The sequence below is a fragment of the Penicillium diatomitis genome (genome assembly GCF_028827545.1).
Source record: "Penicillium diatomitis strain IBT 30728 chromosome Unknown utg000005l_segment0_segment0, whole genome shotgun sequence".
Lineage (NCBI taxonomy): Eukaryota > Fungi > Ascomycota > Eurotiomycetes > Eurotiales > Aspergillaceae > Penicillium > Penicillium diatomitis.
In genome coordinates, this window is record NW_026623177.1 from 2,743,893 (window position 1) to 2,760,508 (window position 16,616).

At 52.2% G+C, this 16,616-nt stretch overlaps 5 protein-coding genes across 5 annotated transcripts; 3 read left to right on the plus strand and 2 right to left on the minus strand.

The window, feature by feature from the left end:
- Nucleotides 1-2,761: 2,761 nt before the first annotated feature.
- N7539_005399 (putative phospholipid metabolism enzyme regulator) lies at nt 2,762-5,542 on the plus strand (the record flags this gene model as incomplete). The annotated part of the gene is made up of 1 exon (XM_056935001.1): nt 2,762-5,542. One exon carries the CDS (start codon nt 2,762-2,764, stop codon nt 5,540-5,542), a length of 2,781 nt encoding a protein of 926 aa, XP_056790195.1.
- A 1,515-nt stretch (nt 5,543-7,057) lies between these two features.
- On the minus strand, nt 7,058-9,810 carry N7539_005400 (DUF3824 domain-containing protein; the record flags this gene model as incomplete). Its single annotated transcript, XM_056935002.1, has 4 exons — nt 7,058-7,554; nt 7,626-7,979; nt 8,041-8,472; nt 8,502-9,810. The coding sequence occupies 4 exons, from the start codon at nt 9,808-9,810 to the stop codon at nt 7,058-7,060; spliced, it is 2,592 nt and encodes an 863-aa protein (XP_056790196.1).
- A 93-nt stretch (nt 9,811-9,903) lies between these two features.
- On the plus strand, nt 9,904-10,413 carry N7539_005401 (uncharacterized protein; the record flags this gene model as incomplete). The annotated part of the gene is made up of 1 exon (XM_056935003.1): nt 9,904-10,413. One exon carries the CDS (start codon nt 9,904-9,906, stop codon nt 10,411-10,413), a length of 510 nt encoding a protein of 169 aa, XP_056790197.1.
- Nucleotides 10,414-12,776: 2,363 nt separating this feature from the next.
- On the minus strand, nt 12,777-13,937 carry N7539_005402 (cytochrome and DOMON domain-containing protein; the record flags this gene model as incomplete). The annotated part of the gene is made up of 1 exon (XM_056935004.1): nt 12,777-13,937. One exon carries the CDS (start codon nt 13,935-13,937, stop codon nt 12,777-12,779), a length of 1,161 nt encoding a protein of 386 aa, XP_056790198.1.
- A 1,449-nt stretch (nt 13,938-15,386) lies between these two features.
- Nucleotides 15,387-16,295, plus strand: N7539_005403 (cupredoxin domain-containing protein; the record flags this gene model as incomplete). Its single annotated transcript, XM_056935005.1, has 3 exons — nt 15,387-15,710; nt 15,820-15,923; nt 16,004-16,295. 3 exons carry the CDS (start codon nt 15,387-15,389, stop codon nt 16,293-16,295), a joined length of 720 nt encoding a protein of 239 aa, XP_056790199.1.
- Nucleotides 16,296-16,616: the final 321 nt, after the last annotated feature.

Sequence of the window (16,616 nt, forward strand, 5' to 3'; positions counted from 1 at the left end):
TATGAATTGTGGGCGCATTCGATGCCCGTTGGTTTAGATACTGAGTGAATGAATACCATCATCGAGACGAGTATCACGATTGGTATCGTTCACTGACATGGTCACATGGTTGCATACCCGAAAGTTGTACTGTATCAAGGACTTAGAATGTTGACAAATAGACGAGGTGAAATCCATCAGTTCCAGTACTATTTATCTACCCTTTCATATCGAATCAAGCAAGCCATCCCTAATCCCCCATTACAACACTCCATGATACCCGTCGAAAAGAGCCGAGGGGGCTCGCACGAGAGTCTCATGTGCATGTGAGGGAGGGGGCGCAAGCTAATCATCTCCGTCCCGGCGTTCACAGGCCATTTATTCAACCTCCCTAACTGAATAATTGCAGAGGTTTCAAAATAAATGGCTTGCCTTGCCTCGGCATTATGTTGAGCGTAGTATACGCACAGCAAGTCATTGATGATGGGGGTAGATCACGGGATCGGCCTATTCGCCCCTTTCCTTGTACTGTATGTTTTCCTTGCCCCGTTTGCTATCGATGCATGCAGGCCCCGGAGGTGAAGATTGTCGGCAGGGCCTGTACTTAGGGAGCCAGCGGACAGTAATGAGGCAGAGCCTACGGTACCATCTGCCCAGCACTCTGCAGTCTGCACTACTACATTTAAGTATATTATTTGTCCATCTAGCTTACTGAGTTCAGTGCGTGTAATAGCTCGGTAGTATATCGAGTATCGACTATCGACTCATGAGGGTGATCTTTGACGCGGAAAGTAATTGTCATTTACTAAGAGGAACTGGTCAGCTGTGTATGTTAGAGTTTAGTTGACACTTGACAGTGTGAGCTTGCGCACGTGTAAAGTTACTAAAGTATGCTAGGGATTCATATATCACCGCTAGGGACCTTATGAAGTTATCAACATGATGAAGTTAGTACATAGGTTCTACTGAGTTCTGAGTCCCGAGTACTAACTATACTATGCATGTGCATAGGGATGTTTCCTTGCTTTGGAAGAATTTGTCATTTTTCGAGGTGATCACACCTCACGACGGTCGAACATGAGTAATACCTAAAGTAAGGATGAGTGTTCAGATGATGATAACTAAACCATGAATGACGGTAAAAACGTTTAGATAGGTAATTGGTAACTATCGACGAACCGTTGGTAAAGGTCATGATGACCTCATTGAAGACTCGACGAATTGAAACTTGACAGTATTCTTATTTCACTCACGTAAGATGCTCACTGGTGCAGTACTGCAGTGGTGCTGTACTGATGTACTGAGTACTCTAACTCGCGTACGCCTACGGTAAAGCTATGCACGTGACTTGCTCCAGTCCACGGTAAGCGATGTTCATGGGGCTTGTATTATTACTACTAATCTCATCCAGTGACAGCCCAAGCCACACCCATAAAATACAGTAATACATTCATGTACTGTAATCAGAAATAAACCATCTGTCGTCATATGATTCCCAGCTTATTGAGCCTTTTCTTCTCAAAAGGCCTCTCTCGCAAGGTACGATCCACAGTCATCTTCCCATCCTTCCCCGGAATCGTTGCTTCACTCTTACGCAATTCTAATCCTTTCATGGCTGTTCCTTCAGTCCTCCAGTAACTGGCAACTACTTCCACTGCTGTCACCTGCTCTCTCCTCAATCTTCTGCAGGCCTGACCACTTGCACAGTCCAGTCCCCTATAGACCCTCCATCCGAGTGCTCTCCTGCAGTCCGCCAAAAAAGGCCCAGCCGTTCAGTCTTGACGTGGGCCACCACCATTGGCTTCTCTGCTCCTCGACGGCTCTGTGCACTCCACTCTATCAGCCACTTGTTCTCCCGAGGTCGTGGACACCGACACCTCAAAGTGCGCACAACTCTGCACGTCTGCACGCCTTTGCCAGGAAAGACGAGACCTACGCCACATCTTCGCCCTTCGAGAAGGGCTCAAAGTGTCAAAACAAGTATGTCCCATGTACCACGCCGCGCCCCCAATCGACGCCCAAACGTTGAACCGGATCGGCGGCTTCCCTCCCCCATTGTTTGTGAGTTCCCGCCAACCATAATCCCCCCCCCAGTTACCTTCCTCCGGTTCTAGACGCCTCCTGTTTAGTCTGAGCGATCACGGCAAACAAAGCCAACAGGCCAGGCCGGTGATGGCGCCTGAATAATCGTGACCATTTCGATCTTCGGTTTTTTTCCTTCCTGCCCTCTCCGGCTCTCACTAAGCGCAGACCACCACAGAGGCACAGACTGTTCATGGTCCCTGTTTTTCCTCCCGCTTTTTCCACTACACAGTACACAATATCAGCGTCTACCTGCTTCAATTCCTGCATTTCTCTCTGCTAGAACCGACCGCGACATCCTCTCTCTGCCTCCTACCCTTTCCCGGACCCGACCGCTCTCCCTGGTACCCACGGCTTTCCGCAAACCAGCATGTGAATTTCGATGATTCGCTTGACCGCATCGCTTGTGTAACGACCACTCCCCTCCTGCACGACATAGCAAACTCTGCACCTCTCACGGCGTTTGATCATCCTGTTACCAATCAATACGACCTTGGACAACATCAGGCTGTCTGTCTAGTCTGGTGTCGGCCACTGGCTCGTTCGGCCCCTCCCGTCTAGGGCCAGACTTGGGGACCATCCACACTACCTCCGGGGCAGTCACTGCAGTGATTCATTCCTGCCCGACCTGTGAGGCTGTCGCCTAGGTCGGCTGAGACACCTGTACTGTTCGTGTCAGCCATTCTCTTACTCATCGATCATGCCTTCAGAGCCATATAGGCCGCCCGGCGGTGACGATTCATCGACTTCCCCGGGCAGCAAGGACGCGCACCCGCCCGCAGCAGACACCACAACAACACAACGGCCGGTTCAGGATAGCAATGACATGTCGGAAGTTTCACGTTCAACTGGTCGGTTCCAAGGACAGGCGATGACTCAAGTTCCCAAACTGCTCCCTACCTTGCCTGCGTACTCTGCATCTTCATCGACCTGCAATTCTACTGTCTCCTCCCGTGAATCTTCTCCGGTCCGGACATCCTCACGGAAGAACAATCCCGGATCGACCACTTCTACATTGTCTCACACCCGTAAACCCAGCCAGGACCGCCTCTCTCCTGGTCGAGCTTCGAGCACCTCCCACTCTGCAACCCGTATCCCGCCGCCTCCACCCAGCCAGCGTGCTTCTTCTTCACCTGTGCCGACTTCAAATCCGCAATCTCTCCTCCCCTCCCCCGCCTTCTCCGAACAATCAACCAATGTTCCCAATACCGACAAACACAACATCTCATCCTGGGCGGGGAACCGACGTCCGGAGCAGGATCCGTCCGCTTCGAATATCTCACACAAACGAGCGTCCCCCTCGCCGGTGGAAGAGTCGGGTAAGGCTGACCGTAGCAGCCACCGGCCAGCTGCAAGGGGCATGAGTGGGCAAGGACTCTCTTTGGAGACGGTGCAAGAGATGGCCAGTGATCCATCCACTCCGTCTAGCGAGACCGATGTGAAGCCCACGACCCCGGAGGACGCCCGATTACACACGATTGATGAGGATACCACACCGCGGGCCTTTAAACACAATCCAGAGAGTGGTAGCGATTCTGGTGGCCAGTCAAGTATCAAAGAGGATAAGACGCCGGTCCCCGCTACAGGCACGGTGAAGATGCCCCGCACAATCATACCGCAGCGTTCGTCGGCATCTCTAAGTGCCAATGCACGGGCCAAGCCTGCTGATGGTTCCGTCCGAAATATGATTGTCGAGACGGAAACGGTGACCTCGATCCCGCAAGTCTCGCTAGGTGTGGTTCCCGGCGAGCGAGGAGGGACAATTCGTGCCGACCCGGGAACCCTGCGTATGAAGCCCTCCACAGAGACTATACGACCACGCAAAGAAAAGAAGAAGACTCGCCGGTCCAATCATTTGACCAATGGCCCGGGCACCAGCAAGGCTGATATCTTTGAAGCCAAGGTAGCTAGCGCTGTGGACGAAGCCGACGTGTCTGACTCTGATGAGACTTTTGTGTACGAGTCAAATCCTCCGGATCCTTATCCGTCTCGTCAGACACGATACCACTCCAGGACGCCGAGCGCGACATCGATGGCGAGTCAGGTGGACCAACTGGCCGGTCGAGCCCGTGGGGCCATGCGCGACGGTGCGCACAGCGTGACTGGCAAACGCAGCATGAAATTCACCAACAATACATACAACAGCAGTCTAGATGGCGAAGTTCAGGATGCAGATGGCAGCCGAACAGGTAGCCGAGTCGATGGCAGCGGTACCGTAACCCCTCGCCATCACCATGTGGGACGCCATGGACGCAACGGTGTATATCCCTCCCTGTTTGATGGGGATGGGCCTTTCCCCCAGCCGCAAGGCTCGATGAAGTCACCTCGCCATTTTCTTGGCAGTGGATATCGCCATTCCCGCAACAGCAACACGCGCTCTTCTCCAAATTATAAAGGTCCCGGCGGCAAGAGGACCAGCGATGTATATGATTTTGATGCCGAAGGTGCCGATGATGAACGAACGCCCCTTGTGGGGACTACACGAACCTCTCGCAGTCGCCACGGACGTCGCCCCGGCAGTGCCAGTCTTAGGCAGATGGAATACATGGCTCAGCGCGAAAGGGGCTGCCTTTCACGATATGGGTCGTGCGTCATCTTTTTGCTGGTCATGCTCATCATCGCTGGTGGCGCTGCCTCATTCATAGCTGCGGCCACGAAGACCCTGGTCGATGTTCAGATCCTCGAAATTCAAAATGTTTTGGCCTCGGAGCAAGAAATAATGCTCGACTTACTGGTCGAAGCTGTGAATCCCAACATCTTTCCAGTGACAATAGAGGATACCGATCTCAACCTCTTTGCCAAGAGCCGACATGTGGGTACAGATAATTCATGGACAAGCAACGCCCCCGCCATGGTCAACGACCAAACTCCACGCGTCAAGCAGAGTCGACAGCGATGGTATCTCTCACAGCTGGTCAAGTGCTTGGGTCGCACTGACTGTGTTGAGCAAGCCATGGATCGCTATTCTAAGCCACACACTGGTGATGGTGTTGACAAGGGCACGGATCCCATAAATGACCCCGAGAGCGATTCGCAAACCATGCTTTTGGGACGTGTTTACCATTTTGACTCACCGCTCTCTTTCGAGGCGTCTCCCTGGGGGCGTATGTTGTCAGTCTCAAAGGGCCAAATTCGACTCGCTCGGCCTGGCAATAAGACGGAGGCAGGCGGCACCGAGCGATGGGAGCGCGTTCTCCAGCATCCGTTCGATCTCATTGTGCGCGGCACGGTCAAATACCAACTTCCACTGAGCGCGCGCTACAATTCCGCGTCTATCAGCTCGACTCGCCGGGTCATTCCTGACGAGGACAGCGGTGACGTTGACGGACCGATCAGTTACAATTCAACCCACCTTGGCCTCTTATCACCATCACAAACCTCTTCTTCAGCGGGCATTCCTGCGGCAACGTATCCTGTCGCCGACTCGGGCCGTCTTTCCGACCACGCTTCTGAGACACAACGTCGACAGACTGCATCGTGAACCTGACCGACTACGAATTCTTTTCCCCTACATTTTATACTATTGTACAACCCTTTAGCGATAGATTGATGTCCTTCATGACAACCTTACAGAATACCTTTCTGCCTGCCTTTGTATTTATTTCTGTTCCTTCAGTGTAAGGCTCTGAGCCGCATGAGCAGCTGTCCAGCTGACTTGCTCTATTTGCTGTTTCTGACTTTGTATAACCATGATTCCCACTCCTACCTTTTCACTGCCCCTGTTTTCTTTGGCACGATCTGCATAATCCTGGGAGAAATTTGAACTGGCGCCCTGACACTTCCTCTTAACCACAAAAAGAAGCTTGTGATTTGCGACTTGAATGCATTGATTTCCCTGGTATTCCTCCAACCTCCAGCGCCCCGTTCGAAACCCGTCTTTGTCCTGTCATGTTCGAGGAAAGGCAGCAACGACCAAACAGTCACGATTCGCAACCCCAATCGCATCCGCACCCAAAGCTGTGTCCTATTCCCACCCTCTCCCTCTACACAAGGGTCAATCTGTACCAGTCTCGCTCGAAATCGCTATCCGAGAACAGACCACCTGCAACCCGCATTTCGAACTACTTCTGATGGACTTGGGAACTGTCTCATTGCTCTTCATCCCTTGCAATCTGTTCTCACTTTCTCAGCACCCGAGTTGGAATACTGCATTGCTATATACACACTTTTTCCCTTTCTTTTCTTTGCATGGATTCTGATGTTTAGCATCATCATGTGTCTACGTGTTACGATAACGACGGCCAAGAATCGCTCAACCACTTCAACCTGGTCATTTCAATCAGGTGGTTGTTTTCAGCTTCTCCTTTATCCTGTTAAGCGCACGCTGTTAAGCAACTAGCATGGACATAGCGTGTTTACAATCCCAAAGATCACGTTCACCTATGCTCGACGATACATTTGACATATCTCCCTCGGTGAAGTGTCTCTCAATCTTCCTTCTGCGATCACGAGTTCTCAGTACGCTCGTCCAGCTAAAATACGGCATGGTAAATAAGTTTCATGGTCCACGTATCCGAGGCGGACGTAGTACCAGAGTCTAAGAAAGACTAGGTTACGTAGGGAAATAATGTATGGAGACGGATCGGATCAAGAAGTTAATTGCATCCTATCAATAATCAAGCTGGAGGCTGGTCATCAATCATCATCATTAATGGGGGCGAACATACATCACGTTGAAAAAAAAAAATCATATCATTGGCGGAAAGGGGCAAAAGCGTGGAGTAACAATGGGGGAGTCGAGAAAAGGCAGGGACATCATCATTACATTCATGAAGCAGTGTAAGAGCGTGCTGAGGACAAGGGCGATATCCATCGAAGCCTCAACACATTATCCGGTCATCATCTCTATCCTCCGAAATACAACGCATCAAATCATAAAACAAGAAAGGGGGCGGTTCATCAAAGCAGCGTCGAGGGAAATTGCGGCTCCGGGCCACGCTCTCCTTCTCAGGGTACGGGGTATTGGAACACCAAGGTATCCGCGAATCAGCAGCATTCAAATCAGAACCTTGGTGATTCGCTCTAACAAGTCCTCAAGTCGTTCAACAGAGGAGCTTGCGCTTCTTTCAGGGAGAGGCTGGCCTTCAGAGTCGAACCGGGCTGGCAGATCAACTGTAGAATCTGAATCATCGTGAGACTCTTGGACTAAGGACCGGCGGGAATGTCGGGACTGCGACTTTGATGACAACGCTCCATCGGGAAACGCGGACGAACTGGAGCTCGCGTGGGTCCGACCACTCAGTCTGTGATTGTCATCATGCTCCAAGGGAGACGTAGACGATCGTTGTTGGGTACGGTGCTGATGATGAGAATGACGATGCGACGAGTGGCCGTCAATAGTTGATTTGCTATTTTCGGTCTGATACGCAGAGCCTTGAGCCCGCTTAAGCTTCGCGTCCAAGTCAAATGACACGGACTTGGAGGCCGTTGTCGGTTGCTGATCCATTGGGCTCACAGGTGATTGCTCTGGTGTAACGCCGCGCTCAGTTAAACCTAACGAAAAGCGTGTCAGCTATAGACAATTCGACCAAATGTGGCAAGCGGAGACGTTACGGAGAACGCACCGTCGTGGGCTTTCTCATTGGGAAGGGTAATGGTGGAGCTCGCCACAGGACTCACATTCTCATCGGCTCTCCGTGGTCGAGCAGCATAGGGATCAGCCTCAGGCGGAGGGACTCCATAATTGTAAGGTTGTGACGGAGGCGCTGCACCTGGCGGTGGTGGGTAGTTTGCGGGATTATAGGGCTGAGGGGTACTGTTCAAGTTCGTCGTTGACGAACCAGGAGGCGGCGGGAAATAGTTGTTTTTGGGATAGTAGCTGTCTGCTGGGTGTTGGTGGGTACCTTGGGGAGAGACGGGGTACGGCACTGGATCGTAAGCCTCCACGTAAGGATCTCGATGGGAGTCGTCGTTGTACCCTGCGTGGAGTTAATGTCAGCGTCTCAGCCATGAGGTACGTTTGTCCAGGGCTGAACTAACGGGTACGTGAGCGGGAACGGGACCGCTCAGCTTTCTTGCGCTCTCGATGCTCCGAGAATTTATGCGCTGCATATCCCAGGCCTGTAGCGCCCAGGGCCGCCCCAGCCAGGTCGCGCGAACGACTGTGACGCCTCTTGCTCTTGCGACGAGCGCCACGGTCAGAGTCGGAGCTGGGGCTATAACGACCAGCGCGGCTTCGGGAGCGACTGTGTCGCCGAGCTCCGTCCGAGTAATAGACATCTGCAGGACCAGCCGGCTGGCCATAGTAATGCTCCGCAGGGATTCTTCCTGCAACAGGCTCGGCACCGTACTCGATTAGTCCGGCCGGCTCACGCGACGGGTCCGCGTAGGCTTCAGACGGCGCTCGGCTGCGACTTCGTGAACGCGAACGTGAGCGGGATTCCTCACCGGCATCGACAGGACCCTTGGCGTCTTTCTCAGCCTTCTTTTTTCATAAAGACCAGTGGCAGCCGCAGTCGCAAGGCCAGCGCCAATGACGGGGATGGCCTTGCGAAGCCGGCTCTGCGAGCGCTCACCCTTGCGGGAGCGCGATCGATTGCGAGCATGATCCACCAAGCCTGCGACAGCAGCACCAGCCAAGCCTGCTTCTACCATGTGCGTCTTGCGCTCGCCCTCTTTACCGTCAAGAACCGTCTCAGAGCGACCACGAGACAAGCCGCGAGGACGCGAGCGGGAGCGAGAGCGGTTTCGAGATCTGCTGCGACGATCATCGGACTTCTTCTTCTGCAGGGCAGCCACGCCGGCGGCAACTGCTGCAGCACCCAGGCCCAATTCCAGGAGTGTCTTCGCACGAGAGTGTGATTGTGAACGGCTGCGGCTGCGACTGCGACTGCGGCGGCTATGGCGATGAGAGCGGCGGCCGTCATCGAAAGAGTGCGAGCGATGGCGATGGCGACTTTTGCTGCGATAATAGTCCCGAGCCTGGCCTACCGCATTTGCCGCGACAGCGCCCAGGGCACCGGCTCCAGCCGTCTGTACAGCATGGCTCATCCCGTGACCCACCTCCTTACCTTCACGTTGCTTGTGGTTGCGAAGGAGCTCGGCGGCACCGACCCCGATGAGTGCGCCTTCAGCGAGATGGAGCTTGTGGTGGGGACGTTCATCGTCATACTCACGGGTCTCTTTGCGAATGTAGACCATGCTATCGTCGCTGCTGTAATCATCACGGTCGCGACGATGACGACGGCTCGCCTGAGAAACAGAGTCACCGGGGCTCAACTCACGACGTGAGCGACGATCATCATACTCGCGCACACGTCGATGACGGTGGTAGTAGTAGGGCTCTTCCTCCGCATCGGAGCGTCGAACCATGTCGTATTCCGACTCCCGCGGACTAGAGTACGCATTGCGAGCTGACATCGAGGACGTTAATGAATGCTCAATATGAGAATGAGCCGAGCCCAGGGGTCGTCTGTATGGGTCCCGACTCATCGTCTTCGATCTGGCGTAATGGCGGGGGCCGTGGGGTTCTGTGGACTCACGCTCATAGTAGTAATCCCGCTCATATTCACGTTCCACACGACGAACTGGAGGATCGTATTCCACATCGCGCTCATACCGAGCCACTGTCAAGGGTTGTTCACGCTCGAATTTCCGACGGATCACCAATTCTCGCTCACCAAATCCATCATCTCGGTCAAATTTGAATTCTCGTCGTTCATCCCGCTCTTCAGAGGGGATGACGTAACGCTTGATAGTGATGGGTCGGTCATCCTCGTACCGATCACGCTCCCGGTAGCTGTACGACATGGTACACCAGTGAAGGAGAGAATAAGTGAATGACCAAAGTCAGATGAGTCCTAGATATATGGATTCAAGACTAGAGCAAAGGATTCAAAAGAGATGAGTGTGGGAGTAAGCCGATCGGGGAGGCTGAAGTGGAAAGGTGCCGACGGAGGGGCACGACGGCAACAAATGCGATGCAAGGAATTGGGGGGAAGGCGGCGACGCAGGTCAGCGGGTCTTTTGATGCGAGAGTGCAGTAACAAGATCCCAGCCGAGGAGACCGCGCCACTGGCTGAGCCTGGCACACCTTTGTCCAGTCGGTTCCAAATGGGAAGGGAAGATGAGAGGCTGCCAGATGTGGACAAGCTGTCCTTGGCGTGTATGGTCGGGCGGCGCAAGACAGACAAAGCGGCCCAATGCACGAAAGTGGTGCTCAGTTGCTCACTGCTCAGTCAGTCGAGACAAGATCCGATTGGCAAGCGGAAGTTCCAGAAGCGAGTCGAAAGCCACCCAGTGGGCTACGTCGTGCGTATGATAGCACGGAAGTTCAAAGGAAACAATTTCACCTTTGTCCAAGACTTGGCCCACGTCGGAAAGATCGAGATTCTTCGAGGGTGCAGCCGATGATCTCAATCAAAAATGCACCCCGTGTCTCGTCAGAACAGTCAGTGTCCACAGCCGAGCGGAGTCTCTTCGCAGCCAGTCGGCCCCGCAGGCGCCTGCAGATGATCAGCAGGCAACACTAATTGGCACAGAAGAGGAGCAGATAGGTAGAGGATGAGTGTCAGGTGAAGGTGAAAGGTCAAGTAGGTTGGATAAAGTCGTTTGAGGAAAGACGTAGTCACGATGTACTTTTCAGGAGGAGGATGATGCTGATGAGTTTAAGTAATTAAAAGGAGGGTGCAGTGGTGGAGGTGAGGGAAAAGGTCAGACCATCTACGAAGCTGCACGTCAAAAACGCAACAGCCACGTGAGGCTCTGCAGTACATTGCACAAGGCACATTCCTGTACACACCGCCGAGGAGTACAACGGCTGCTAGAACATAGGAATGGTTTTCTGGATAAATGCTGGCTTTCTCATTTCCTGACCACACCCGGGTAGCTGTCTGTGACTTTGACCATCCAGGAATACGTGCAGACCAGACGGTGAGCCGAAATGCAGCAGGGCTGTACAGCGCCCGAGTCTGAAGCTAAGCCCTCGCGGGGGTGCGCAACCTGATGCATGAGGCATGGCATGCATTCTTCGCTTTGTGACAGAAGGAAAGCATCTTTTGTTTACACCTGTATACATTTGGGGAATTCATAGTTCTGTTCCATGGGTCAAATCTTGATGCGCCCGACCGCGGATCCATGGAAAATGTCTGAATCGACCTGACAAAGAGTTGCCCCTCGAAACGATGGCCCACCTGCAAATCATCCACGATATGACTGAAAGCTTTAAACTAGGCTCAAGCTGCATTTCAGGTTCCCGGTTTCTTTGGTCTTGTTTTCATCTGGCGTCCCGGACTTGACTCAAGGAGAAGGTATCTTTGATCAGACTGCTGGGTAGAAGTCTGCTAGCCAGGTTTGGAAACAGGATTGGAGACCAGCCCTGTAGGGCTCTGCACTCAATTGAACCTGAAGGATTCACACCATGACTGATCAACCGTGCTGATTCTATCCATATTTTATTCCAATAAATTGAATCAAAAATGCCCTAGTGCACAAGACCACCATATGTATCGTGATGGGGATGCATGAGGCATGCTCAGTGATGGTAGTCCAAAAGCAAATTTGTTGTTGGCAAGTCGGGACTCTATGACGTCATCTGGCACCTGCTTTGACGTTCCCTGTGGCGGTTGTGTAGTAGCACGCCGAGTACTTAGTTCAATGGACAATTAGACGGTGCACCGCCTATAATCCGCGCGATACGAAGATTGCCACGGGATGACTAGTCGAGATTGACTGGTCTGTACATTCAAGACAAGAAAATAATCATACGCGCCTGTTGGACGAAAGATTCGCATATGCCACCGAGGTGTTTGTTCAATAATGGAGGGCTGACCATCATCGATTGATCATGAATCCATCATCATGAATGCATGCATAATGTATTCTCCTACGAGGATGCAGCTCGCCAACAAATACTGTATATTAGGTAGACAATTATCATTGATATACCTACTTAGATAGAAAGCTACCTATCAATCTGTTAATCACAGAGTCAATTAATACTGCCTATGTAGTACCTAGTAAGAAACAAGCATTGAGATACATTATATTCAACCCTCGCTTCCCAACTTCGTTGCGGGCCCCTTATACTCGACCTTCTCTTCTATGGTCATATGCCCGCTCACTATTTACATGTGCCAATGTGGAATGCTCGAGTGCATAGTGTGCATTATCGCCCTTCAAACGTCCTTGGTGTGATGTTCTCGGTCAAGGGCATTGGAGCAGTCAATCTCAGACAACCTGGGCTTCTCATGCCTTATTCCTGTACAGTGTACACATATTGCCTTGTCAGTACCAAAGGGATCTGGTAGCTAAAGTGGCAATTGGGATATACCCGCAATTGTGGTTGAACCTTGTGCCCTGCAGACGTACCGCGATTGCTTGGTCTGTTTTCATCCTCTATTTCCCACTCCTGACGTGAGGTCAAGTTTTTTTAAGAAATTTTCTGTTTGTATAGAGTGCCGAATCTGACTTATTACACAAGATTCCGTGACTCGGTTTGGAACCTACTGACTTTCAAGAAATCGGGGCATAGCAGTTCCCCTCAGCCAGCGAACGAGACTGACGGTATCCCGGGGAAAGACATAAACAGACATCATGATGAAAGGCCAACTCATTCGGCAAATCCAGAACCTCCTGAATATCCAAGATTGCTATACGCAGGACACATTTATCACAAGAAAATACGGTATGTTGGTACACGCAAGTATCCCACACAGGGCTGGGACTGGAAGAATTCATCACGGGAAGAACCGTCTTTCAATGAAAAAAGTATTCAATCACGCCTTCAACGTACGTCTCCTCTGGCCTAAGAACAGCACAGCAATATAAAACAGACCCATCACACCCGCTACCACACTGACTGCAATCACTGCTCCTCGTGAAGCCCGACCTAATTTGAGTCCAAGCCCAGCATTGATAATCCCCAGGATAATAAAAGCCCGGCCAAACCATCGGTGCGTGTACGCAAAGATGCCCTTTTTCTGCGTCTTTCGGTAATAGAGATGCTGTGCGAGGCCCATGAGTGGCTGAAGTACCGTGAGTCCAGCGACAACGACAATTCCAATGACGGGATGGGCTTCATGCATTAGCTGGAGGTCTCCAGCAATGGCGATTCCCAGACCCATTCCGGCAATTGCGACTGCAAGCGTGAAGAGTTGCAGAACACCATGAATGAGAGCAACATGGGGAGACGGGACGAGATAGAAAAGTAGGGCGAAGACGGGGAATAAGATGACAAAGGCGACAGTCATCAAGACGGCATGCGCAGTCTTGCGTTTCTGAGTGGTGTTGTCGGAGCTCTGGGAGGCAGCCACGATTGTCGTCGGCCCGGGTGTATTACCTCGCTCCAGAAAAGGATTGCTTGATGATCCTCCAGTGGCCTTCGTTAGATCCAACGATACGCTGCCGGCTTGGTCGTGAAAGGAAATAGAGGCAGACGCGTCCTTTGAGCTCAGTGGTGAGCCAGACTTCACAGCCCAGATCCATGAGCTCGATGTGCTGGTCAGGTCAGTGCTTCCACTTCCCCAGTTGATACAACTGTCACATCGCACGTTGGCCGTGATCACACCATTCTCCACGCCACTTCCTTCGAGCAGTGAGACTTGTGCAGCATCATTGTGAAGGGGTTGCACTTGCCCTCTACCCAGGCGAGGGGAGATCGTGACGTTGTTGTTGCCGTTGGGATATACAACGAAGATGTTTGAGCCCGACATGCCGGAGCCTTGGCCTAGGGCAAACCACGATACTTGACTTGTCGACTTCAATTGAAAGTAGATTGGACCCGAGCCAGACTGGGCTGTATCTTGAGGGATATTGACGCTGTACGTGATGCCATCGATGCCGCTGGGGCGGAAACTTTGTATTTGGGCCAGGCTGACCTCAGCCCAGGCAAGCCAACACAGGCATTGAATTATTGTCCGTCGCAGGAGACTCTGCATCTTGAGCAGGGACCGATCCTTGGAAAGAACTAATGTTGAGGTTGCAAACCGAAAGAGAAAGGAAGGACAAGAGTGAGAGTGTTCGCTTGGGTAAGTTGCGACTGCTAACGCCCTTGGTGGGTTATTTCAAATCCGCCTCAGAGCCCAAGTACTGAGTTTGTTGACTGTTCTGTACCTTTATCTTCGGGGTTGCAACGGGGGACTATATGCACTTGACGCGACGCAGCTTTGAACTGGGCCACGTTGTCGTCGCAATGACATATTTTTAGTTCTTTCATTGCAGCCTGGAAGAAGGGAGCCGGCCTGCTGGGATGACAATCATTTTGTCACTGGCGTTTTCGTTCCTCTCCAAGTCTGGGTTCAAGCTTGGCATCTTCGTCGACAGAGATCCTTCGACGGTCCAGGTTATGGTCGATCATTCAACCCAGTTGCGGGGGCTGATCTCGAAAGAGCAATGAACGAGTTGCCCAATCTAGAATGGTAGGCAGAGATCCGCCGGCTGAATCTGGAGATTATGCGGCTGATCATCCCCCGACTCACATCCTTCAAGATTTTGGCCATTTGTTTCAACGTGACCCTTGCGTCTTTGTTGAAGAAGAGCTCCAAGAGTGCTGCGCCCCGCCCTGGAGAGACCCTTTCAGACTAGCCAGAACCGGCAAAGACCGACAAACTTTAAAAGGATCTTTAGTCTGGGCTTGGCACGAAATTGACCCACGGAGTTTAATTACCAGTTTGCTCCCTCATTCATGACACCCAAGACCATCTGGCAGTATCCAGCTCTTTTCAGGGACTGTCTCTCCACTTCAGGTCAGCGACTGGCGGATTGGAGTTTCGAGGCTGAGCGTGGGCTCCATTGCACATTAACCCATTACAGTAAAAGAAGAGAAGACTTGCATGGCTGGGCTGTGGGTATGAGCCGCGTCGGAGGAAGTAGAGGAGAGAATCAGGATGACGGTGCTAATAGTGCTTCACGGAAACCCGTCCCCACTGCCGTCTGATGTAGGGCACTGCCTGTCGTTCTCGTTTAGCCATCGTCCTTGAGAGCTACTTCGACAGGCAGGTGGGTAGCTAGTAGCTACCTAAGCAATCCTTCGGTCTTATCAATCAACGATGCGCGGACGAGGGGGGAGCGACCCCGGTTATTCGCCCGGACATTCCGGAGTCTGATCCTTTGCCAGACTTGCAGGACATTCACCTAAGCATCAATTGGTGACCTCCGAGGCTGGGTCTCTTGGAAGGATGTCAGTCAGAGTATGAAGCTCTCGTCCCATTCAACTGGAATTCAAACTATCAGCCCACATTAGGCGTAGTGCACGATCGTTATGGCTTCCTCGATTCGGAGTATAAATAGCCCATAGTCACATCCGTCATGACTGAGACTACTCACATATTCATTTCATCACCAGGTCCTTAAAAGTGACAGGACGTTATCAAAATCTTTCCTGCAAAATGCGTCTTCTAAGCAGCGTTGCCGCGCTCTCTTTTCTGCCCTTGATCCACGCCCAAAGTGGCAATGGAATGACAACCGCCACTTCGTCAAGCTCATCATCGGCCTCCGCTCCCTCTGGAACCGGTACCGTCCACCGTGTTGACGTGGGTGAAGATGGTCTCTCTTTCACCCCGGCGTCCCTGAACGTTCCCGTGGGTGACAAGATTGAGTTTCACTTTTACCCGCCAGCACACTTGGTGGCCCAGTCCACTTTTGCAAACCCATGCTCGCCAATCAAGCAGGGTGGTTTCTACTCGGGAGTGGTTTCCACCTCTGGGAAATCTGTAAGTTGACCAGCACCTGAACCCGAACCCGAACCCGACCGGAAGTGACGATGACAGAATGGAAGACGCCGACCAGAACAGGGTATAATGGCACTAATTCTGTTCCTAGGAGACCACCTTTACTGTGACAGTGAACAACACCGATCCCATCTGGTACTACTGTGGTGTGGGACAGCACTGTCAAGCCGGTATGGTGGGAGTGATCAATCCTCCGTAAGTGGATGCTCACCTGTAGCGCTCTCAGACTTGATCCAGAGCTGATCGCATTCGTGTCTCGATATATTTCTTTTTAGGTCCGGTGGAAAAGAGACCATCGAAGCCTTCAAGAGCGCCGCTTCGCAAGTCCAAGACTCATCGACCCCGGCGAACGCTTTCGGCGGTGTCCTCGGAACTTCTACGAATCAGACAACTTCCAGCAGGACAACAGACAGCATCAGCAACACTGCTACGAGCGCATCCGCGACCAAGACAAGCGCTGGGGCATCATCGCCTTCGACGACGCCTAATGCAGGCGTGTCGGTTCAGACTGTCGGTGGCATGAGCTCTCTGGTGCTGCTGGGCGTGCTTTCTTGGATCATGGTCTAGATTAGGAAGCTGCCTGCAAAGGAGATTCAACCCTTATGTGGATGCTGTCAGCTGTGAGATCATGATGGATCGATTGAGATCTGAGCGGTGTCCGTGGGTCATTGGACTCAAAATCTGGGATTGATGATATCAGTCAATGTTTCGGTGAGAGGCTCGTGGTGCGGAGCATGAGATCGCGAATAGATCTGCGTGAAAGTCCAACTTTCTACCCTAGAGCGATGTCATCTCCGATCATCTCGAAGTAATCCTGTACGAGGAAGTGCCAGATCTGATTTGTGGACTCTGAGGGGGCGTCCCGGCAGGGCAAGCTTCAGTATGTGA